Here is a 24,643-nt window from a genome sequence, read left to right as displayed (position 1 = left end):
AATCTCTTGTGTAATCTGCTCTTGATTTATCCCATTAGCACTAGGTGGAATGCAGAAGCTTCCTGAGACGTGATAATCAAAACCTAGTCCAATGCCTTTTAAAAAGCCTTTAAGAGATTACTCCTCCTTGGCTGTTTAAAATAAACTTAGGTAATACAAAATGTTGGAAAATTTTTGGACAGCTCCCCAGGGCCGGGCTTTGGAAGGCCGTATTGACGAGAGTCAATCAAGCTCCAGCTGCAGGCGTATATGTGTGTGCCAGTTCTTTAACACAGTAGGAATCACAACTTGCTGCATGATCAAAATTCTACATGTGCTACTCCTGAACCCCAATTACTTCCAACGGTGTTAAATTACCCCTTGATCTCAAAGCTGAACAAAACAACAAAATGCCACACCAATACTGAATACATAAAAACAAACAACTCCTTGGGCCTCAAGGGGAGGATGATGCACAGGCCACGGCTGCCAGCGTGCAGCTGGGCTTTCCAGGGCAAACAGCAACACACGGTGCATCAGAAGCTGAAAGAACCCTCAGGGAAGAGAGGCCAACTCAAGGGGCTGAGCACGGGACACCCTTCTTCCTGCCAGGCTGCTTCCCCTCCTCTGGTTTCTTTCTGTCGGACCTCAGAGAGTAAGGAGATGCTCACAGCCTGTCACCAGCACTTCCGGGTTGGCTGAAAGGCCACAGGTTGGGAAGACCAACAAGGAAACGTAGGAAAACCTGCACCATGTCAAGGGAGAGACGTGAAGCCGACTGCTTCATCGCCCTGCGATTGCCAGCCCGAGCGAGGGACGTTCTGACCAGCTACTGAAAGAGGCAGCACCAGGTTTAGAAAGTTTGCTTCAATTTTATTGCGTACAAAAGGACTCGGCTTCTATTTATTACCCCGCCCACACCCCAAAATGAAACCCCAGTGCCCACGATTTCCGCTTAGCAATCAGTCACTCAGCCTCCAGTCAGACCCAAGGAGAAGCCTGACCATGGGGCTACATCACCTCCTCCCTCTCCAGTCCCAGCCAGCCCTAATTCAACCTAAGCCTACACTGGCCCTGGACCTCAAGAGACACACCCTGAAGGAACGCAGCGTCTCCAGCTCTTGCCGTACACCAAGTGCTGCACAGGTGAAGCCCTCTTTCCTTCTAACGCAGCACAAGCCCTTCCTGTCCAGTTCACTTCCATCATCTCCACCGTCCATGACAGGGAAAGCACAGCTGTGCCGGTAAACTGGGCTGTTCAGTCAGCTGCCTTTGGTGCCACCTCCGAGGAAGAGTTGCAGGTGGTTCTGCTGTCCTTTGTAGCTTCTCGCTCAAGCCATCCTCGTTGCTTTCTGCTTTCCTTCTCGGCTTTCTTCCTCAGCTGAGCAGCGCTTCCCTTGCCTCTGCTTTCTTCACTCTCTCCCAAGTCTCAGTCCCCAAACTCTCCGAGTCCTACAAGAATCAATTCAGAAACGCTCAGGGAACCTTCTCAGCTAACAACTGGTTGGCGGCTCGCTTTGGGAGCTCAAGTCACCCTGCTGGGCACGTTGGGCTGCCAGAACTGGGAACCGCCTTCCTGACAGTCGGGCACACAAGAATCTCCACCCCTGTCTCATTCCCCAAATCCCACACAAACCAGAGCCTAAAGCCCTTTCCTGCAATGTGGTCCCTGCACGGGCAGGTGGACCCTCTGCCTGGCAGCTCATAGTGTGCAGCAGTAGCCACAGGATAAGACTGAGCTGGCACCTCCAGGCTGCTGGCAACAGCTACAGATGGTTCCCTCCCTGCCGGTTGCCCGTGCCTTTCTCCCAGCCCATGAGAGCACCACTTACTGCCTTTGGGGACCTGGAAACTGGCAGCATGATGGCCAGCACAGAGAAGCTGCAAAACGGCTCCATAGAAGAGTCCGTGGCGCAGCATGTTCTTCATTAGCATGGGCTCAGGGATCTCAGGTGGCCAGAAATGCAGTTCAGCAGCCATAGCACAGACAGCCTGCTGCTCTACTGCTCTCTTATGGAGGCTGCCTGCTGTGAGGGGGGAAAATAGAGGCATCATTACTCTCAGGCACTGTGATGGAGTTACTTCCTGCTAGAAACATTTCCAGGCTGACTTAGAGAAGTGCTGTGAAGCTTGGTCACCTTGGGCTACCGACCCAAGAAGAAAGAGGGACATCAAACTTGCATTTCAGTTGCCCTTTAGCGCCTGCCTCGGAGAAGAGCCCTCAGCCTTCAGTATTGCTGCACTTACAGGTGAGGGGAAGAGAAGCAAGAGGACGGGTGGGTGTCAAAGAAGGGAAAATTTACCAGGCAAGAATAAACCTACCCCTGAGAACCATCACACACATGTGAATACTGCCTTACTAATATGAACAATAACATCATTCACACAGCTAAATTTACTCACATTCACGTACCTGGTTGTGGACATGTTCGAGGCCTCGCTGCTGCTGTGCTGTTCAATGCCGGCCACAGCAATAAAGCGCGCAGAAAGCCCATCTGTTGCAGACAGAGGAGTGAGCCGTGCTTAACCAACACTGCTTCAGCGCACGCTTACAGTAAGGCACACCTACCTTGCGCTGGCCATGCAGGAAGCTCGTGACGCAGCTCCAGACGGCTCTCCTGAGGCCCAGCTTCATTTCACGGCCACTCATGCTCTGCTGCTGGACATTCTGCAACGGAAAAGCCACCGGATGCAAATCCCATCCCTTGCAGATGGCATCAGACCTCCGCTCTCATGGCAGTCGCACTCACGGCTCCGGGGGAGAAAGCAGACGTGTGCTTACCGAGCGAGCGAGCGCTGTTTGCTGCCAGCTGCTGGTAGGAACCCACGCCTAACCCTACAGTACCAACAGTAACCTATGCCTAACTCTACTATGGGAACAATCAACTACTCCTAACACTAAAGAATGAAGAGGAACAAACTCCTAACAGGAAAACACCAACTCCTAACACTAAACCTACTCCTAACCTACTCCTAACACTAAAGTGAACAATAAGCAATGCCTAACTCGAAAACATGAAAAATAACCTATGCCTAACTCAAAAACACTAACAACAACCTACACCTAACTCTAAAACTAAACTAAACCCAAAAAACAACTACAGAAACAGGGACTGGAACAAACAGGGTAAAGATGGGACTGGGGGCCCACAGAATGTGGCTGCAGAATAGGCCCAAAGGAGGAACAGATGTTACAAAAATACCACCCAGCTAATGCTGGGGGTGGGGGCCGTGCAGCGGGTAAGGAGCTCAGCGCCTGGACCAGCCACGGTGGAGCTGTGACCATGCCAGTGCGGGGCCTGGCACGGTGGTGTGGTGCCAGGCCAGCTATGCCGCGGGCGGATCCACCTCCATGGGCTCCTCTGCAGGTGGATCCACCTCCATTGGCTCATCTGGAGGTGGATCCACCTCCATTGGCTCCACATGGGTGGTGGTCACAGGGCTGGTCCAGGCACGATGGAAAATGGCTCTCTTACCCATCCTCTGCCTGGTGGTCATGGCGGGCCCCCTCCTCCTTCTCACTCCTAGGGCCCCCAGCTCCATCCTCCCGCCTGAACCTGGGCAAACGTCTATCCTCGCCCTCTTAGCTGCCGACATGGCTGTTATTTGACACAGCTTTCAGAGGCGAGTGTGTTGCGCGCGGCAGCGGTGACCAAGGTGACATGGAGAGGGTTCTAAAATGGCGGCCGCACTGCTGGCACTGGTGTTCCACATAGGATGAGGAGGGGGCTGGTAATAGCAGGACAAGGGGAAACTGATTTAAGTTGAAAGAGGGAAGATTTAGGTTGGATGTTAGGGGGAAAGTTGTTTACTAGGAGAGTGGTTAGGCCCTGGAACAGGCTGCCCAGGGAGGTTGTGGATGCCCCGTCCTTGGAGGTGTTCAGGGCCAGGTTGGACAGGGCCCTGGGCAACCTGATCTAGTAAAGGTGTATGTTTGGTGGCCTTGCCAGGCAGGGGGGTTTGTTCTTCATGATCCATGAGGTCCCTTCCAACCTGGGTCATTCTGTGATGCTGTGATACCGGTGTGTGGCTGCTTGTCCCAGCGCGCTGACCTTTTGTCTTCAGGTTCACCAACAAGACTGTAACTGATTTATGGAGGAGGCAAGTGATGGGTGCTACTGTGTGACAATCAACATCACTTTGTGGACATTTGAAAGCACCTTCCTCCAGAGCTGTTCACCTCCAGAAGAGGGTGCTCAGAAGTGTTTACTGGCAGAAGATCTGGCTCCAGATTGGTATGGGAAAACTGGGGAATGATACCATCGTGTCCTGTGAAGAACAGGATGCAGGTGGGCATCCCTGCTCCCTCTTGTCTGCTGGCAAGGCCCAGAAGATGAGATCCCAGAGCCAGAAGCTGCCATTCCAAGGAGAGCTGACTCAACCATTTTGGATTTGAGCTGTCACACCAAGGAGAGCTGACTGAACCACGTTAGACTTATTTGTAAGTTTATACTATCATTGGAAACTGTTGCCGTGGTCACAGTCATTGTCAGCGGAACAACAACTCCTGATGACCCACCACTACTGAAGACCAATGACTGAACTACAAAACACGCCAGATCCATGGTGGTGACTCTCTCTCCCTCTTGCTTCCTATAAAGACTCCTTGATTCTATTTCCTATCTTTTCTATTGCCCACCTTCCCTTCCTAATCACCCTAAATCGTAATAGCGTCCATCCTCCAACATTTGAACCATGCTCAGGCATACACGTATGGACCTCCTCTCCTTCCTATAAATTGTAGCAGGACAGAGAACCACAAGGATTGTCAGCTCCCAAGTCATACAAGTATTGCACACAACACAGATAACTTCATCTGCTGGCCCCGCTGTCTCTGCATACCACCAAGCGAGGACCTGCAATGCCCAGGCGAGACGATGTGCCTGGCAGTGCAAAGCCAGCCCACGTGTGTGCAGATGGCAAGGAGCGTGTGGCACTGTGCACCGACAGCCCTTGCCTGCCCAGGACTGCGTGTGGAGGGCGTTCTCCACTGCAGCCCTGCCCAACAGTCAGTAGGGGTGTGCGGCCATGATGGCAGTAATGAACAAACTGCTGCTTCACAAAGATCTTGGCCTGATTAGAAATCTTTGAGTAGTGCTGTTACAGCAGACAGAATGTGATAAGCGCAAGTAGTCTCCTGCACTTCACATCCTTGCTACTTTGTTCTGGGTGTTGTCACTGAGCAGCATCTAACACAAGTTCTGCCCTGGTCAGCTGGCTGCCTTAGCTTGAGCCCTGATGGCAACGCCGTGACGTGATGTTAGTATTGCTGTTTTCTCCTCGTCAGAATACTCTGCCTTTTGAAAGAAGCAGCTTCTTGGTTATTTTGTTTTGTTGTTGAACTTTATTGAATTAATTTACAATATCTATATTCCATATAGTTACAGATGTTTTGAATATGATCATTTGTGGTGCTGAGATTTTTTGTAGAAAAGCTATACTCAGTTCAGAAGGTGTAATAAGGATGTTAAAGAAAGAACCCCCTGTTGTGTTGACCAGTGATGATGCTCCCACCCCCTGACCAATGGTGGAGAGGAGCATGAAAAGAGAGGTGGTGCTGGGGGGATCTTGGGGCTGCTGGGCCTGTCATACTTCTCCCAGGCAGAGGTTTTACAGGTGTTGCATGATGCCCCCAAGCTGACCCCGTGGGGGGGGGGGCACTCCCACATCCTGAAGGATGGTGGAGAGGAGCGGGAGGGCAGAGTTGGTGCTGTGGGGGGCTGGGAGCTGTGGGGCCTGGTATGCTTTCCCCTGGCTGTAGTTTTCTGGGTGTCAGATGATGCCCTCAAACTGACACCCTGCGGGGGCTGCTCCAACCTCCTGAAGGATGGTGAAGGAAAGTTGGTGACAGTTCCTGGGGGGGACAGGGGGCTGCTGGGCCAGTTGGCTTCCCCCAGGCAATGGTCGTCCGTCTGTTGGATGATGTCCCCAGGTCTATACTCTGCTGGGGTTGCTTCCATCCCCTGATGGATGGTGGAGGGGAGGGTGAGGGCAGAGATGGTGCTGGGGGCTGACGGGCCTCTCAAGCTTCCCCCAGGCGGTGGCTGCCCCCAGGTGATGCTCCGAGGGAGCCACTGCCAACCCCTGAAGGATGGTGGTGGGGGACAAGAGGATGGTGTTGATGCCTGGGGGCAGCTGGGCCTGCCACTCATCTGCCAGGGTGCTGCTGTTTGGGTGCCAGCCAATGACTGCAAGCTTCCAAACCAGGTGGGTCCCTCCTGTCCCCTGAAAGAGGTGTTGATGCCCAAGGTGGATAGGGGCTGCTGGGCCTGATGTACTTCCCGGGGGCCACGGAGCCTGGGCTGGTGAGCTACAGGGGCCGCAGGGGGGGCAGTTGAGCCCGACAGCCGTCAGGCCTGGCAGGGGCCGCTCTGGTGGTGCTCTGCAGCTGCTGGGCTGGTCGTTGTTGGTGCCCTGTCTTTCTGTCCAGCGCCTTGAGGCAAGCAAGCTGTCCGTTGAGGCGAGCAAGCCATCTTTCCAAGCGCGAGGTGCTGCGGGCAGTATTCTCGGCTGCAGCAGCTGCAGCAAGGCGCCTGCAGAGAAAGAAACATGCTGAGGGCACAGGAGAACCCCCTGCTCTCCTTCCTCACAGTGCATGGTAGAGCCACCCTCAGCTCCCGGCCTGTCTCAGGCCCAGCAGTAAGAACATGCAGCAGGAATGGCTCGGCCAGTTAAAACATCTGACAGCATCAATCTCAGACAGTGTTAGGCAACAACTAACTGGCTTCTCTATGCTGCTTTAACTAGAAATGCCTCCTGGCTCACAGGAGCCCTATAGTAAAGAGGGGGGCAGGGTAGGGGTGAACAAGAACTCACTGGTTTATCTGCCTCCGTTGCCGGATAAGACGATAGCATGAAAACATTGCCATCAGCGTGGTAACGAAGATAGCTGCACCGAATCCCAGACAGTACTTCTTGATAAAATTATCTACTGCGGCATTTGCATGTTCCTCACCATCCGCACCTGGAAAAACAATGTGGATCTGTTTCACCAGCTGCTGCTTTGGGTGACATGGACAAGAACAACCACAGGAAGGATCCCGCTCCGGGCTGCTGTTGTGCCTGGTGGCTCAGGGGAAGCACAGCAAGCTCTGGAATGCGGGGTCTGTGCACAGGAGGTACTATGGAGGGTCCTGTTTCCTCTCCTTATCTGCTGAATGTGGTTCTGGTGGCCTAGTTCCCAAAAGGACAAAGTTCCTAAGTCCCTGGGAACTGGCTGCAGTGGGAGGGGAGCAACCTCTAACCACGAAGCCACTATGAGCAGCCCTTACCTGGAGTGACAGTTGCTGTCTGCATGGCCTCTTTTACTCTCAGGGGGACAGTCAGTGTGCGAACTCTGCCGTTCTGAAATGCAAGCCAGTGCATAGGTGCTCCACCTGTCTCTTTAGAAAGGAGGTAAGAGAGTGGGACTGTAAGTAACTGCTTCTCATCAGGAAGATGGTACAGTTTCTCCACATGTATTTCTAGAAATTCAGCTTCACAAGTCTTTCAGGGAACAGACGGAAATACACCTACCACGTGCTTTGTCCTTCATGATTTTCATTAGCAGAGGGGGCAGTGTCTGCAAATATTTTCCTGTTTCCAGGGTCTCTTTCTGTTTCTCAGGACCTAAACAGAAAGCATTAAGATAACTTTCAGACAAACAAGGTATTAAACTGAAGGGTCTTTTCAGTGAAGCCAGTAACGACAACAGCCACCCCTGGGATGCCTGTGGGGTTCCAGCACAACTAAGGATTTAGCACGGCCTTCCCTGGAGGCACTTCTGCAACCAAAGAATGAGAACTTTTCACCACACACTGCAGCTTACCTAAACGCATAACGGCATCACTGAATGGGACCAGGGCATTGTGCGAGGGCAGGGCACATACACACAGGTGTGCATTCTCACTCACACCTGCAGACATGCCTGGCTGACATTAGGACTGTGAGCTGGCATCTCTCAAAGGAAGTAAAATCTCATGACGTACCCATTCGAATCCCTGGGGCTTCTGTCCTGGAGCTCAGATGGGAAACTGGATGCCATTCAACTCCACTAGGAGCTGTCAACAAACACAGACAGAGCAGCTCCTGTCAGACACCTGTTTAGACTGGAATGACAGCACTGCTCCACAGCACTCTCCTCTCCCTGCCACACAGAAGCATCTGGCAAATAGTTGTTGGGTGCCTGCAGTGGCACCGTGACAGTCCAAAAAGGAACCGTGTGCAGAACTGCCTGGAGAAGGGAAGGGGGTGGAAGAGGAAGGGCAAGATCTAAAGGCCCTTTCCCTTGGGATTGCCCTGAGGCTCACAGGCTGGATTATGCTGAGGCTTTGGCAAGGCGTTGCTTATAGGCACAGCATTGATGAGAAACATCTCCTGGTGTTGATGCCTGGGGGCAGCCGGGCCTGCCACTCATGTGCCAGGGTGCTGCTGTTTGGGTGCCATGGTATGCTGTGATTTCTCTCTTCCTTAGGGACCTGCAGTGACTGGAAGGGGCTCAGGTGATGACATGGCACCCAGGCCTGGGTCAAAAGTTGCAAAGCTGCAGAGAGGCCAGGTGGGCAGTTGGCTGGCACTCAGCAGCTTTCCAGATACTCTCCAGGCCAAGTAAAACAATCTTCAGAGAAGGCATAGAAGAACATTTGGCCCCTCAAGGTTTTCTTAGTGGGGAGATCTCTGATGTACGGAGACAAAGTCAACGGGATGCTGGGAGCATGCAGCACCCAAGAAACAGTGACTACCCAAGCTTCTCATGGAGAAGAAATCACCAGGCAGTGAAAAGATGAACCCCTCCTGAACTTCCACAGCCAAATATGAGCAGAGATCATGAGATGAAGACTGGTGACTTACCTCTGGCATCCACCCCAGGCTCAGGGACACGACTTTGCTCTGGAAATGCACCAAAGGGGCCTGCAGGCACAAGAGTGATCAGACACAGGTGAGGAGAGCTTCCACTGCGCACTGGGGTCTGCTTTGTTTTTTTTTCCTGCAGTGACCTGTGAGGACTGGCTGCAGGTCAGGGAATGACATGGCCCAAACAGCAAAGGAATAGGAGCAAAGACTGGCAAGGGCCGCCTTCTCACTGAAATGTTACAATTCTCCAAGTAAAAAAAATACTAATGACTGATCTGTGTACGACCTTCAAAGCACAAAGAGACTTGAAAGACCTTTGGAGGTCCTTACATACCCAAATAAGCTATTACAGCACTAATTTTTCGACTTCCAAGGAAACAGACACTCACAACTTACCTCGGAGTTTCCCCTGAGGCACAAAAGCAGTCTCCTTCGGGTCATCTGAAGGAGTACCAATGTCATCATCTACAAGAAAGAAGAGGGATGTTCCCATTGCATGCTGTGATCTTCCTCTCCCTTAGTGACAGGGAAGGGGCCAGGTAACAGGATGGGAGTCAGGCCTTGATTGCCAAAGATATAGAGTGGCCAGGGTGACCTGGAGCCTGGCACTCAGCAGCTTTAAAATTGCTCCCTCCTTGCCATGTGCAGCACCCCTCCGGGACCGCGTGGAAGAGCATACAAAGAAAAGGTGCCTGAACCCATCTGGGCTACAGCTGGGGGTCTCTGTTGGGAACCAGGATTTTTCTATGGGGAGCATCAGGCAGCTGGAGCAGAAATGCTCATGCTTTTCCCAGCACACATCTTCCGAGTTCTCCCCTAGGACACCCCCAGGATGAAGAGCATGCTCCAGCCAGCCGGCGGCAGAGCCGTAGGAGCACAGGGCTTCCTCATGCCCTTGCCCAGCTCCTGTGGTGCTGCCTGTCCCCCCTGTCCAGTACCCCTCCCCCCCCAATCGAAGGCAGCCCTAGGGCAACACGGCACAGAGCCACTGCAACCAGAACCTGGGCTTCTCACCCTCAGTTCCACTTATTTTTTACCCCATCTCTGCCCACCCACCTGCTCCTGCTGCTCGCCACAGAGGGAGAAGGGACATTAAAGACCCAGAGACACTGTCAAAAGATAAAGAAAATCGATTCAGTGTCCATTCCAGTGCCTGGCCACCCTTTCTGACCAGTAATACCTCCTGGTGTCCAGCCTGAATCTCCCCTGTCGCAGCTTGAAGCCATTCCATCTGGTCCTATTGAGCTGTGGAATCAAACTCTATAATGCAGAGATGGGTTATAAAGCAGGTATGTTTATTCCAGCGTTGCGCAGCGCCGGGTGCAAGGGGGATAGCTCCTCCAAACTTGCACACCGACTTGTAAAACCGTGATACAGATATAGGTACACCTTATGCATAGTCAATGATTTCCCGTAATTCTGATACATATTCAATAATTCTTTATCATACAGACCCCCTCTTGTTATCGCCCATCTTGTCAGGGAGATGCAACTCCTCTTCTGATATTTACAACCTCTAATCCCTTTCTGGACAGGTCTCAGGGAGTTCTCACTCTTTATCTGCATCCTTCCTGCTCTCCCAGACCCACTGTCTCCATTCCTTGCTATTCTAACTAACTAAATCATTTTCTGTAAACTACCTTTAACTATCCCCCTTCTAGCTCCCCTTTGTTCTAAATTCCAGCAGAGCCTCTGCTTCTTGCTTCACTGTTCAGGTTCCCACAGGGGCTACAGGGGGCTCCGAGGGGATATGGGGGCTCTATAGGAGCCTACAGAGGGAGCTGTATAGGTTCCATAGGAGCTCTGCGGGCTCTATGGGGCTGTAGAGACTCTATGAGGGACACGAGGGATCTACGGGCGGGCTGAAGGGGGCTCTGTGGGGGCTATAGGGCAGACATAGGGAGGCTGCGAAGGGCTGTATCGGCCCTATAGGAGCCATAGGGCACCGAGGGGGCGGGGTAATCCACTTCGGGTGCGGCCCGCAGCGCCATGTTGGGGCCTTGGGGGCGGCTGTTGGCGGCCCTCAGCCCACAAACCTCTTCCGCTCCCCCGGCGCTTCGCTCCGCTCCCTCCGCCGTTCCCCCCCCTCCGCCCCACGCCACCAGGTGAGGCCGCTCCGGTTTCCACTCCCCCTTCCCACCATTATCCGCAATGGGTCCGTGCCGTAATCCGCTCCCCCGGAGGGAACGCGTGCTCTGCGGAAATGGGTCCCCCTGGGAAACGCGATCCGCTTCACTGGCGTTCGCCCTCGCTTTGGTTCCTACGGCCTACAGAGCCGGAGGAAGGCGATCCCGGGGAGGGGGGGGGGTGTCAGCTGTGTCTCCACGGAGGGCTGTGTGTCCCCCCCCCTACAGGTGGAGCTGCTGCTGCTGCTGCTCGAGTACCCCCGTGAAGCATGCGGGGTCCCGGGGGGGTCCCGGCGGTATACGAGGCTCTACTGGAGCTGCTGACTCTGCCCCACAACCCTCCGGGTCACCCCCGGGCTCTGCTCCTTCTGGCCACCGTCACCGTCCTATTGGCCACCGGCACGGGGGGGTCCGTGGGTGTCGTTGCCCCCTTTGTGACCCTCCTGCTGCAGGAAGCCGAGGGGGTGAAGCAGGGGGGGGCCCGGCGGCAGCAGCTGAGTGTCTGCGGGAGCTGCTGAGGGGCCGGGGGACCCCCCCAGGATGTTGCCTTGTGGGGCTCGGAGGTCCCTGCTGGGTCGCTTGGCTGTAGCCTCTGCCATTCAGCCCCTGGTGCTGCTGCTGGTGGAAGGCGAGAAGCTTTGGGGGGGATGAATCTTGGGGGGGGGGGAGGGCTCTGCATTGTTACTGGGGAGGGTCTGGGGGCTGAATTTGGGTGATGGAATCCCAGGGATCATCACCTTGGTACTGGAAGGGATCAAGGGATCCATTGGAATCCCATTATGGGGGTGGGGGGAATCCAGGGGACCTTTGTATGGATGGAGGATCTCACCCCCCATCTCTTTTCTTTCTCATCAGATCCTGTTGAATCCTGCCGTGCTGATGGACCAGATCCTGGAGCTTCTCCTATGTCTGCAGGTGGCTCCTTCCACAACCTGCTGCCAGATCCCGGCCTCACACTGTGATCCACTGGGTCCCAACAGCCCTGGGCAGCCTCGTGTCACCGTGGGGCTGAGCTCCTCTGGATCCCAGTGCTCTCCTTCCCCTTCTAATGCACCTCCCTGCCATGCAGCCCTTACAGACCCCAGGGGTCCCGGTGTTGTCACATCACTGGATGCTGGGGATCTCCTCCGCATCACACTGCTGGATCCCAAAGGACCCCTTGGCAAAGCACTGCTGGATCCCAAGGATCCCCTTGGCACAGCACTGTGGGATCCAGACCCCAAGGACCCCCCCATGGCACCACTTCCAGGGCTCCCAATGATGGAGCACCTCAGGATCCCAGGGGGGACCCCCGTAGCAGCCCCTTGGTGGATCCCATCCCCCCACTTCCACGCCACCTCCTTGCCCACTCCTTCCTCCTGACTCCGCAGCCCAGGCCCAGCTGCTGTGGGTGCTGAGGGACTCCAAGAAGCCCCCCCGAGCTCTTCCCCTATTCTAACCCAACTGCTGCCCACTGCGGAGCTGGCATTGCTCCATGCTGCTCTCTGGGGGTCCCGGGGGGGTCTTTGCCCCATCCCTGCGTCCTTCCAACACCACTTGGCTTCCTTAGCCCAGCACCTAGCTCTGCCCCCCTCCCTGCGCCTCTTCTTCCTCCTCTGCCTCGGGACCCCCCCCTCGCCCCCCTTACCCCCCCATTTTGCCGCCAGCCTCTTCCCCACGTTCTCCGACCCCCCCGAGCTTCTCCTGCCCCACTTAGAGCTGGCAGCCTCTGCTTGTTCCGGGGGAGGGGATGAAGGTCAGCGGGGCAGTTGTTGGCTCCGGGCTTTGGTGGTGGGGTTGGCAGCTCGGGGGGGTCCTCCCGGTGTTTTCTGCCGGGCTCTGGTGGCCTTATCTAAACACTTGGGGGGCAGCGGGACCCCCCCCCCCGTCGAGTTGGTCACAGCCGCCACCTCTTTGCTGCTGCGCTGTCCCCATTTCGCCCCCCAGATCTTAGAGGCTGCGGGGGGGGGGGGGTGCGGGGGGTCGGGGGGGGCTCTGGGCGCCGTTTTGAGGCAGGGGGTGCTGAGCGCTGCCGCCCCCCTGCTGCCCCACGGAGCTCCTCCGTTAAGCCCACACAGCGTCGGGCGGGGGCGACATCGACGTCGGCGACCGGGCTGCGCTTCACGACTTCCGCTTTGGGTCCCCCCAAGCTGGGCACCGTGTTGGCCGCCCCCCCGCTCCGCCTTCCCCCCCCTCGGGTAAGCACGGAAGGGGGGGGTCGGCTCTCAGCCTCCGCTCTGTCCCCCCTTCTTTCCGCCTCCATCACCTCCCCGACCCCCCCCTCTTCCCGCTGCTCCCCCCCCCATTCGGTGCCCCCCGGGATCCCCGTGGTTACAGGAGGGCTTTGGCACGATGGGGAGCCCCGGGGGGGGGGTTACGGCTTTGCCTCCGTTTGGAGCCCGACGACGCGACCCCCCCTCATCGCCTCCACGTGTCTCCGTCTCCTCTTTGCCCCCCCTTCCTTTACCCGTAGCGGCTCAATTGCGACCATTGGCCGTCTCCCCCCGCCCCTTGGGACGCCTCCAGGCGACGCCGCATGTTCGACGCCATGTGGGAAACGCTGGGGGGGGACCCGAAAGCCGGTTGGTGTGGGAAGGGGCTCGAACCCCCCGCCGCCATCACCCCCTTCGTGTTGGATGAAGGGGACGGAGATGGGGGGTGGGTGGCGGCCGCCTCGTTGCCCCCCCCGCGGTCTGGCCCTAATTTGGGGGAGGGAGGGGGGAGTGGACGTGCGGTGTCAGCGCTGGGGGGCTCTGGTGCCTTTGGGTCGCCTATTGAGGGGGGAGGCTTGAGGGCAGCACACGGGTGGTTCGGGAAGGTATCTATGGGTCTGGGTCGGTTCTGGGGGGTGGGGAAAGGAGGGGTGTTTCTCATGAGGTTTTCTCTGTAAATGGGAACGATGCAGATTGGAGTGTTGAGTTTTGTGTTCCGTAAGGATTCGGATGCGCGGTTCCGGTCCGGTTCTGCTGACCCGACTTCGTTTCGTTGTGGTCAAGAGAGCGGAGAGCTCTCTGCTGCCACCGCGTGGCCAAAGAGCGGAACTGCACCCCGGTGTCACTCCAAACTGACCCCCCATCGCCACCCCAGCGATGTCGCCCCCTAAGGGATACCCCAACATAACTCCAACATAACCCCAACATGACCCCCCAGCGTCGCCCCCCAGCAACAAAAACATCCCTCCCTCCCTGATAGCAACCCCAGTGATACCCCAACATCGCTCCTAACATCGCTCCCCAACATTACTCCAACGTTATCCCAACAGCATCACACCAGTGTCACCCCAACACAGCCCCAAGGTCACCCCAATACCACCCCAATGTCACCCCAATGTCATCCCTACGTCACCCCAATGTCACCCCAACAGCATCACTCCCGACATCACCCCAGTGTACTCCCAATGACCGACCCCCAGCTCACCACAGCCTCCCTTTGTGAATTATAGGGAGCAATAAGACCCTCACTACCCCATAGCAGATCAATCCATGCCCCCACTTGGTGTTATCTGATGGCTGTTTGCTGGCTGGCTCTTGCTCCATTCAACCACCACTGTCTGGGCCCATCCCCCAGCCAGTTCCTCACCCAGCACAGAGTGCACCAATGTATGCCAATGACCCCAAATGATCCGAAATCCCCCCAAGTCCCCCCAAATGACCGTAAAATGATTCCATAAGTGCCCCCAAATGGGCTGCAGCTTCCGCAGGAGAAACCCATGGCGGATGGTGTGGAAGGCTTTGCTGAAGTCAGTGCAGACCAACAGACACCAATAGCCTCAGCTGTCACCTCCCCCAGCACTCATGGATGGATCCCATCCGGCCCCATGGACTCGTGGTACTCCAGGTGGAACAGCAGGACCCCAGCTGGTTTTTATGGGCTTCTGTGCAGGCTGGTGGAAGAAGGAAGACGCCAAGGCGCCAATTGAATATGGCCACCAGACACTCCTGGCATCCAGCCTCTCCTCTTTGGGTTCTGGCTCAGCAACGTGCTGTTCGGGAACAGCCGGGGGGGGGAGGGTCGGTTCTGGGGGGGAAGGTTCGGTTCGGTGTGAAGAGAGTGGGGGCCGTGCCAGGAGATCATCACCGCCCTTGTCCCCCCTGGGCCTTCTGGGCCCAGCACCGAGCACAGGCCGTGCCTGGACAGACCCTCAAGTACCCACATGGAGAGGCACAGACTGGTTTTGCTTTTTTAAGAATTGCTCAGGTTTTTATTGTTATTACTTTGTGTTGTCCTTTTAAATCGGTTGTGGCCCAGTGTTGAAACAAAAGTCCCAGTGGAGCAACTGCGGTGGACCTTCATGCTGCACTCGAGCCCTTCTTCCCGTCCAAAGCCAAATCCTCTGCTTCTCCAAAAGAACAGCCGCCTCTGTAGCTTCTGTGCCAGCGCCTGGAGGCCGCAGGGAGCTCGGGGCCGTCCGCTGGACTCCTCGTGCTGTGGTGGTGCAGCAGCTGAGAGGACACCAGTCCCAGTCCTGCCCTCTTGTCAGGGCTCAGCTGGAGGCTGCAGGAAGCTGAAAGCCATCTGTTGGACTCCTTGTCTTGTCCCGGCGCAGCAGCTTCTAGGACAGCAGTGCCAGTCCTTCCCATCTCCTCAGAGTTAGGGGAAGAAGAGGTGAGAGGTCTTGGGGAAGGCTGAGGATGGAGGACGGGGAAGAAAGGGCGGCAGGGAGCAGCAGCTGGCGCAGGGGCTCTCTGGTGGATGGTGCCATTTCAACGCCAAGATGGAAATGGAGAGCCCCTGGTGCGCCGCCGATGGAGGTAGCAGCGTCGCCAGGCAGACACGATGTTGTGGTGCCTGCCCTGCCTCGATGGAGGTGGATCCACCTCCATGGGTTCCTCCTCCAGAGGGATGTCCACCTCCATGGGCTCGACGCTGCTCTCAGGTGGATCGACATCCATCGGCTCAGGTTTGCTGCTGCTCCCCTGAAGCCGCCGCTTCTTTGGTGGAGGAGGATCCATCCTCCTCCACGAGGGACAACAAAAAAGGTAGAAAGGGAATTTGTAAATTGCTCCTTGTCCCACAAGGGTGCCAACAAGTCGCGAGTCTACTATGGACTGATGTTCTGTTGTCAGGGTCCCTGTATTTATAGCGGTTGTCAGGGAGGTGGTTTGTGACATCAGAAAGCCATGGCAGTGTGACCGTTAGAATGTCCCATGGTGACCAAAACATGGCTGTGTTGGGCGTGGGGAGGCAATGGTGCTGGTTTTGAAGGAGGACGAAGGGTGCATATGATTTTAAGCGTGAAAAGAAATAAAACCAGGCTCACTGGTGATAAACTGTGGGAGAAGACTGCAGAGTTTTGGGGATTGTGTGTTACTGAGATCCTTGCGACGTTTCCATGAGTTATAGGGTACAGTGAAGCACACTTGAAATGTTTATACACCAATGCACACAGTAGGTGGAAGTAGGTAGAGCAGCTGGAAGTCTTGGCACTGTCCCATAGCTGCAGTATCATTGGCATTAGCAAAATGTGTTGGGAAGAGCCCTGTGCCTGTTGTGTCCTGATGGACAGTTACTGGCCCTTCATCAGCGACAGGCAGGGCAGTTGTGGGAGAGGAAGTGAAGTGTCATCTACCATAGGCCACCAGCCTGGGATGATGACACTGATGATGTATTCTTTAAGGACCTGAGAGGTACCTGTGCATCAGGTGCTCTTGTCCTTATGGTGACTTCAACTTGCCAGACGTTAAGTGTGAATACCACACAGCTGGTATAAAACAGGTCCAGGAGAGTCCTAAAAATGGTTTGATGGTAATTTCTTGGTACAGGTTCTAGGGGAACCAATGAGGAATGGTGCTTGTAGATTTGTTGCTTTTAAACATTGAGGTTTATGCCTTGTTCATCCCTGGAGATGTTCAAGGCCAGGTTGGATGGGGCCCTGGGCAGCCTGGGCTGGTATTAAATGTGGAGGTTGGTGGCCCTGCTTGTGGTGGGGGAGTTGGAGCTTCGTGATCCTTGAGGTCCCTTCCAACCTGGTCTATTCTGTGATTCTGTGAGTGTGGGAGGATTACAGAGATGTTGTTTGCCATTGCAGGGAGAACATTTAGGTGATCAGACCTCAGAACTGAAGCTGGTCAGTGGTGTGGGGAACTAGAAAAACGGCTTTTTAAAATATATTGATGGGAAAAGGACCATTGGTAGCATTGGTCTTCTACTTGATGAGGATGGACACTTCCCTAGTGCAGAGTGTGTTGCTGCTTATTTTACCAGCAAGTCTATGTAGGTGTGTAAGTTACAGTGTAAAGTTATTCTATGTTTTACTGCTTTCTGCTACTTTCTTTTCACATAACTTCTGAGTAGAATAATTCCCTTTGGCTGATTGATTCTGAGTTTTGACTGTTGCATTGGAGGCATGGCATTTGAAAATGCATACTAATGGACTGTAAATGTGTTGCTGCAAGTTTTCAAGTGATTTTTTTAATGTGGAGGTGGAGCACTAATATCTCTTTGGGTAAAACCTATTGCTCCTAGAAACAATATTTTAAAGTTCAGTGGTATTCATGACTACATTCTCCTTGTAATTGCATCACTAAAAGAAAACCAGTGTGCTTTATAATCCAACCTTCTCTGAAATAGCTTTGCAGTGACTTCATTTTACAACGGCCTGTTGCAGAAAGACAGAACCAGTGCCAGAGTAGATGAGTAGCTCAACTTCAGTAAAAATCAAGCTGCTAGGTCACTAAGCTGTGTAATTCATGTGGATTTTTCACTTCGGAGTATGTGGCTTTTGGTATTTGAGGATGTTCAGCCAGTTTCACATCTAACAAGTGCAGAGCAAAGCTCTCTTTTCATGCACATGGAAAGGAGCACCATTTAATTCCTTGTTCAGTTCCCTCAAACAGGGGAATGAGGTCCTGATTGCATTTGTTGCATTGGTTGTGATGTGTGTGGTAAACTCACATGGCATAAGCCAGTGTCCCACAGAAAATAAAAGCTTTTACAGTATAAAGATGTTTTTTTTTTTTTAGTGCAAACAGAAGTTGAAAAGCTTTTAGAGAAGAATGAGTGCAGACCAGCAAAATGTCGTTTTCCTGATGTCTTCACCAGCACCAAAGCTTTAAGCTCTTGAATGGTACTGCAGGTTGTCAGTGGGAGTTCTGTGCTGTTTGTGTTTGAGCATGAAGGTGGTGATGAACTACTGATCACATCAACCATTAGCAAGCAGCTCACCTGAAGGAGGGAGCTGCGGTCACTGTCTGTGCAGGCTGCTGTTTGCACAAGGACAAACAACATGATCTATAGAAGAGATGCTGGCCCTTTCCAGAATAATGAGAGAAAATGCAGATGAGAGCTGTATATCTAATAGTTACCCTCCTTGCTCTCAGAGGGCTCCCTTGAAAATCAGATGTGTAATGGATATGATGCAGATTTAAAGGAAAAAAATTGAAACATGCAACTTTTCTCTTTTTTTCATCTGTTTTTGATGTTCCATTGTGCCGCTTTCATCTCAGAGGATAAAAGTAATTGAACAGTAATCCCAGAGAGAGTAAAATACACAAATCGATAAACTGCTCTCACAGGAGAATTTGATTTTGATGAGTGTACTGGTACCTCACACTTCCCCAAGCTGTTAGGTTTCCTTTAGGTGGTTGTGTACTGTTTAATACAGCTGGAGGTATCTGCGTTTGAGTACACGCACACAACGAATAAGGCAGGTACACTCAGCATCACAGAACAAGAACAGCCTTTTGCATCCCTTGGATTGATCTCCTCAGCTTTAATTTAGAGCTGAGAGCTGGTCACTGTCTTTCTGTTTTTGTGTTCCTTGGGGAAGTGTAATAAGGCGAAGGGTTGGTGCTCCCATCAGATGGAGTGGTAATGAATGTAAGCAGTTGTTAGGCAAGCTTGCTGTGCTGAGGATTTTCTAGTTCTGACTGATGTGCAAAGGAATCAGGGCCCTTTGTAGTCCTTTTCTCTGAGGCATTTTACAGTGATCTTGGATTTTGTATTTTCTACACTATTATTCTTAATTTGTTTAAATCAAGAATCCGCATATATAGTAAATATTGCACAAGTGCCCCTTACTTTGGTGTGGGATGCTTTGATTGACTCAGAAAAAAAAGGAATCCAGGATCTTTCAGTCCTGATACGAAAACCAGCTGAACATCAGTTTTGAATATGCAGTTCCACTGTGTTGGGCTGCATGACATTTTATGCTCATGCAGTTTTTGAGCTTAAGCCTGTATCTCCTGGATTAGGAAGCTGAAGCATCTCTCAAGCTAACTGTTCACTCTGATTTGTGGGAAGACTCCAATTGGGCTGGGTTTCTCTTAGCGTGTCCAAAGTTGGGTCCTGGATTAGAAGGGAGAGGATCCTTACACCTGTGGAGGGAATGGTTTCCCTGCTGTGCTCAGGCCGTCTGGAGGAGAAATATGTCAGATCTGATCTCTGAGCTGAGGAGTTGTGTTGGGCTGGGATGGCTTTAGGGGTGAAGGTGGCGTGTGGGAGCAAGGCCAAAGACCAAGACCCAGCAGCTGACAGGGATCAGGCTACAGCTGTGTACTGAAGGGGCTGGGTTGGCTCTTTCCGTGTCCCCTGCTACCATAGATGCTTAAAAATCCCTTGAGGACCATGGGCACAGTGCGTATGCATGTTTAATACAACATTCACATTGTACGAGCAACCCTAATTCCATCTGGTCCCAACAAATGATTGCTTCACTTTGTAGCTGAAATGCTCTTGGATATTGAGTTTCACAGGAGATTTTCTGAAGATTAAGAGGGAAGAGAAAGTGGTTGTATCTGTAAGTCTGGAGAGAGAGGAGCTGAGTGGGTGCCAGTTGGAAATCCCTGACATTTCTAATACTCCTGCTTGAGATAAATCACAACCATTGAGGGAGCAAATGCTAACACATACCCAGTAGGAATATTATTATTTTAATAATAAAGCAGTAACTATTTTTTTCTCTGCCCTTCTTTATGGCCCTCTGCTCTGAACAGAGGGAAATCATTAACAGCTGGAAGATAACCGAGCATCAAAGTGACTTCTTCAGCGCTTGTTTTAGGAAGGAATATTAGAAGAAACAGAAATTAGGAACATGGCATTTTCTTTTTATTAATTCAAGGCTACATGAATTGAACAAAAAGTGTCTCGCTGTAAATGCTGTTAGGACACGCAGAGCTGTGGTGCCAACCTGTGGCAGCACTTCTTGCCGTGTTTCACTGACAGATGAGCAGATCTTCTCTTAGAAACTTCACTTCCTTAATGCGCTTCCAGCAAATGGATTTCCAGTCAGCATCGACATCCTTTCTCCTCTTTCCATTTCCAAATGAACTCAGCCAGGGCACAGTGGCACATTTTTGTGGAAGATGCTTTGCTGAGAAATGGAAAGGCAGGATCTGGACCAGTTCCCTGCACAAGCTTTGCAGTATCCCCCCAAAAGTGTTGTGATCTTTATTTGGTGCCCAGAGCATTGCTTAAGCTAGTGAGGGGAAAACTAATCTCTTGCGCTTTCATTGGCAGCACTGTCTCATAGACTGATCCTAATGGGGTGGAAATGAGCTCAGCTGCCTAATTCTGTTAAAAACATAGGCTTTTTTTCACGCATGAATGCTCATCTACTTCCTTCTAGCCTTGTTGTTAAAGCCATGGCAGCAAAGAATCAAGCCATAGTTGCTGAAAACAAAACACACTGCTTTTTTTTCCATTTCAGTTCTTTCTTTGGTATGCAGTAAGAAATGGCAAGTGCAAGAGGCTTCATTCACCCGGAAAAAAAAAACAACCCTTTACAGTATAAAGATCTTGAAGTGGACAAATGAGCTTTGCCCCAGCCCTTAGGGCATGACTAACTAACTTGTTCATTAGTGCTGTAACTTTCAGTGGTGCCCCAAACATTGACGCCAGTCGTGTTTCAGAACCAGGACCAGGCATGGGTCCGCACAGCATGGCCTCCCTCCGGCTGTGACAGCCTTCCCAAGGCTTCCCGCTGGGCTGTGTCATGATGTTCAGTGCAGTAATAGTGCTCTTTGTTATGGGAAAGCTAACTGATGGAGGACCAGTGAGTTATGAACAAAGTGAGCAGCGTGTAAATCTACTTCTGCCTTTCCACTGGCCTGCGGATGAGGACATGGCCAATTTCTGTCATGCAGACTGTCTGTTTTATGCCTCTCTACCTTCAGGTCTATTACAGTTGACATTCCTGTGCTCGTTAAAACCTCAAACTCGTAGTTCCAAGACAAATGGACCAGTAAGGGACTTGGTAGAGAAGCTTAGAGACTGATCATCAGCATGATTTGTGTGACTTTCAGTTGTCGTTACATCCTTCAGCTTTTGTCCCTTCTGAAGACTGCAGAGAGTTTCCTCGTGGCAAACTGTAGTTCCATTCTCTGAGCAAGTGTGGGATCCTGACATGGATGGGGACTGCGTGCGTGTGTGTAGGTGTATGCACAGGTTCATGCATGAACACGAAGGTCCATATGTTCAGGTTTCACCTGCAATATAAGCAGTGCCCTCTGTTAAGAGGCTCAGTGGTTTTTCTGAAGAACGAGTTTATCCATGTGATGTATCTATGTCGTGCATAAGGTCTGCTCTGAAATTCTCTAAGAATAATTTTTTAGCGTCTCACCAATTAATGGTGGTGAAGAAATGCTGGTCCTGCTCCTCACATCTGCTCTCTGGGACCTTTGCTCTTGCTTCTTGCCAGGCCTCCTTCTATGAGCCCCTTTTACTTTACAGACCTGCCAGTCTGATGGATCTCAGAGAGGGCACCGATCCTGGCTCCCTGTCCATGTCAGAGCTGTGCTGGTGCTGAAAGCAGATGAACTATCAGGAAAAGTCTCAAAGGCAAAAATCTGGGCAGTACTGTTATAAAATGGACCTGGCTGCTGCGATGCTGACCATGACCCGAGGAGTTACTCATTGATGCTACTGCCTGGTGACATCGCAAGGGGTGGACAAAACTGAGTTAGTAGAGCTAGAGAAGAGACATTGGCACTTTGTAGCTCAGGGCTGGAAAATAGGCACCTCCAGGAAGATGCTGGGAGAGATTTTGCTTCTGTCCCCCTTGTGAGCAGGTGTTGAAGCACACCAGGATTTTGGCTGCTGCACTGCAGCAAGTCTAGTTTATTAATTGAGTCAGAAAATCCAGAAGAATGGGAATGGCTCCTATTGGGAACGTGGGCATCTTTGAACAGAGATTTTACAGCCAGATAAGCTTAGGGATAAAGTTATTCTGCTTTATTTTCTGTAGGTTAGAAGTGCGACCATAACGTAGGAAATGAGCAATTATTGGGTTATTGATTTTTTTCAGAGCCAACTTCTATCCTTCTTCCACCATCCCAAGGAGTATCTACAGCAGTTTGAAATAAACATTTGTCCAGATATGTATATTCACATAACAGGTACCCAGCCGTGGCAGTAATGACATTGCACTGCTGATTTCAGCTTTCTATTGGAAGGAAGACATGAGCATGAAATTGGAATGAAACAGCTGCCCATACATTGTAGTTAGACCTTGTCTAAAACTACATTTCTGAAATACATTGCAGACAGCACTTGGAAACAGGAATTCTAAAGTCTCTTGGCCCAGCGAAGGGAATAACTGGGAAAAGAAATGGGTTGGCATCTTCTACACTACCTGAATTTCCAACTACTCACTCCTGAGGACATCTCCTCCCTTTGTCTGGTCCTTTATGGCTGTGTCAGTATGTCTTTTGCCCTTCATAATTATCCAATCTCAGCCCTTGTCATATTTGAACTTCTGAAACCTGAGTGCCCGTTGCTGGTGAAAAAGGGACTTGTTGCTTCTATTGAATCTTGAGAAGATGGGATGAGCTTCAAGTGGCTTTGGGCACCTGAGGTATCACCACAGCGCCCTCAAAGCCAGTGCTTCATCAGCTGGGGGCCCTTTCCTGGGGCTGACAGATAGATGTGGAAAACATGGTTTTTATTTATTTCTGAAAGGCTTCCAGGAGATGGTGGAGAATTTCTCTTTCAGATTGCACAGGCAGAAGAGGGAGCCGCAGTTAGAAATGTGAGAAAGCCTATCTGCAGGAGCAGTGCTTCTCTCTGCTGTTCAGACCTATGGCTGCGTACGGGAAACCTCTCAAGCATTTGTTTCCCTTTTATTTCGATCACCTCCTTTACTTTTACGGAGACAATTTATTCTTTGTCAGGAATGCAGTGTTCCAATCATTTCCGCTTGTTGTGTTTGAAGCTAACAGCAGAGGTACACAGAGAAAGAGGGAATCAAATTAAATACGTATGCATGTTAATAAAATTGCACAAATAAATTTTACTTACACATAATAAAATAAATAGATTTGTAAGAAAAAAAACCCCACATTTTACTTCTGTTTGCCAAAGACCAAGTGCTCTACCTGCTTTGTAATTTTGCTTACATTAGCATATTTAATTATACTTCTGCATTTAATCATCAAAATGCTCGATAATCCCCATTTTGTTCCCAGCCATGGAATAGCACTGCTAAGTGTTTCCGTGATAGATGCTTTTAATAAACTCATAATTGCCCCTTATTGTTGTTTTAAATGGTTGTTTTGAAGTTTGTTAGGGAACCGTTTTTGGTGCCAGAAGAAGCAAGCTTGCTTTTTTACCATATCCAGCTGTAATGAGAAAATACAAGCTGAAATATTGAGTTTCCTACAATACAGAGTTAGGACTAAAATTTGTGACTGATACAAAACCAGATCAATCAAAACATGAAGAAAAGTGCTGTGAGTCGCAGTGCGATGGTCATGTTAAGTGTTACAAGAGCTCACCAAGCTTAGCACATAGCCAATGATCCAGCTTCTTTCATGGTTCTATTGTAACGGATCTGGCTGCTCCTTCATGTCTCACAGAACGGCCTGGTTTTGTTCATCAGCTGTAATGACACCTATTTCTTTGTGTGTGACGTGGGGATGAGTTGATTGCATGTATTTCAACAAGCAGCTTGCTTGCTCCGTGGCCATTTTGCTGCATGAGTTTCCTTCCTTTTTTCTCTTGTTGTTTTCCCTGTTGAAACTCTTAGAAGACACCTTTCTGTATAACTATCTGCCTTCAGCTTTCTCTGCCCTGTCTTTGGAGCGGTGACAGCCGAACCAGTTAAAAATGAAACAAAATTCAAACGAGGGAAATTTTCTTTTTGCAGGAAAGAATAAGGCCAGGAAAGGCTGAACGAGCTCTGCCTGATCAGTGTTTTTATCTGTCATGTCTGAAAGGGCATTTCTACCACATTCAGGCTGGGGAGGCATTGAAATCTGATGGGCAGCATCTGTATGCGTCGTTATGCTCAGCAAAGAAATGCTGTCACCAAAAAGACATGCAGTGCTTCAAGAATGGACAGAGTTCTGCAATGACCGCGTACAGGATGAGGATACAGGGGGTGTTCATAGAACAACTTGCCTGTCAGCATCTCTGAAGAGATGGACAGCACTCACTGGAGTTGTCTGTTTTATCCTGAGCCATCACATACATTTGAATTGGATAAAACAGACCAGTTGAATGCTTCTGCTACATTATTTTGGTAGTAGGTATGTTTCCCTTGGCTTGCTGCATCGTATGGTAGTGTAAGGAGGAAGTTGGGAGATAGGGAGTCAGGGTGAGATGGAAAGGGCTTCGGCTCTCATCTAATATCTGCAATCAAATCATTGCCAGACAAGTTACTGTTTAGATTTCCATCTGTGAGACAAAAAAAGGTGTCTTTGTAGAACAGGTAGGAATCTACAAAAGAATTATCCCATTTTCCATTTCACTGCTACAAGGAATTTTGTTGCGGTTACATGAAAAGTAGTCAG

General features: G+C 51.5%; 3 protein-coding genes across 17 annotated transcripts in view; 1 reads left to right on the top strand and 2 right to left on the bottom strand.

Annotated features, from left to right (window-relative positions):
* Positions 1 to 1,236: 1,236 nt before the first annotated feature.
* LOC146757040 (uncharacterized) lies at positions 1,237 to 2,879 on the bottom strand. 2 transcript variants are annotated; one of them, XM_085523369.1, is made up of 4 exons: positions 2,549 to 2,879; positions 2,393 to 2,474; positions 1,812 to 2,006; positions 1,237 to 1,431 (listed from the first exon to the last, which is right to left on the bottom strand). In XM_085523369.1, the coding sequence occupies exons 1-4, from the start codon at positions 2,627 to 2,629 to the stop codon at positions 1,409 to 1,411; spliced, it is 381 nt and encodes a 126-aa protein (XP_085379495.1). In that variant the 5' UTR covers positions 2,630 to 2,879; the 3' UTR covers positions 1,237 to 1,408. The 2 variants fall into 2 exon arrangements, with proteins under 2 accessions (XP_085379495.1, XP_085379494.1); XM_085523368.1 differs by having other exon boundaries at positions 1,237 to 2,006.
* A 2,424-nt stretch (positions 2,880 to 5,303) lies between these two features.
* On the bottom strand, positions 5,304 to 11,166 carry LOC146757039 (uncharacterized). Of its 8 annotated transcripts, XM_085523355.1 has the most exons (10): positions 10,952 to 11,166; positions 9,992 to 10,071; positions 9,868 to 9,920; positions 9,208 to 9,276; positions 8,809 to 8,868; positions 7,947 to 8,018; positions 7,495 to 7,587; positions 7,251 to 7,361; positions 6,796 to 6,943; positions 5,304 to 6,512 (listed from the first exon to the last, which is right to left on the bottom strand). In XM_085523355.1, exons 1-10 carry the CDS (start codon positions 10,952 to 10,954, stop codon positions 6,290 to 6,292), a joined length of 912 nt encoding a protein of 303 aa, XP_085379481.1. In that variant the 5' UTR covers positions 10,955 to 11,166; the 3' UTR covers positions 5,304 to 6,289. The 8 variants fall into 8 exon arrangements, with proteins under 8 accessions (XP_085379481.1, XP_085379480.1, XP_085379484.1 ...); XM_085523354.1 differs by having other exon boundaries at positions 9,868 to 10,071; XM_085523358.1 differs by lacking the exon at positions 9,868 to 9,920.
* A 1,870-nt stretch (positions 11,167 to 13,036) lies between these two features.
* LOC146757038 (receptor-type tyrosine-protein phosphatase T-like) overlaps positions 13,037 to 24,643 on the top strand; it is a 114,821-nt gene continuing 103,214 nt past the window's right edge. For all 7 annotated transcript variants that reach the window (XM_085523341.1, XM_085523339.1, XM_085523343.1 and 4 more), the window contains exon 1: positions 13,037 to 13,114. The gene's annotated coding sequence lies outside the window, so the exon portion shown is untranslated. The remainder of the gene's footprint in view (positions 13,115 to 24,643) is intronic.

Source organism: Coturnix japonica, chromosome 24, assembly GCF_054131305.1.
Source record: "Coturnix japonica strain WE chromosome 24, WE-NBRP24, whole genome shotgun sequence".
In the NCBI taxonomy this organism is placed as follows: Eukaryota; Metazoa; Chordata; class Aves; order Galliformes; family Phasianidae; genus Coturnix; species Coturnix japonica.
Note: the sequence above shows the minus strand (reverse complement) of the source record. Positions and strands in the feature narration are given on the sequence as shown.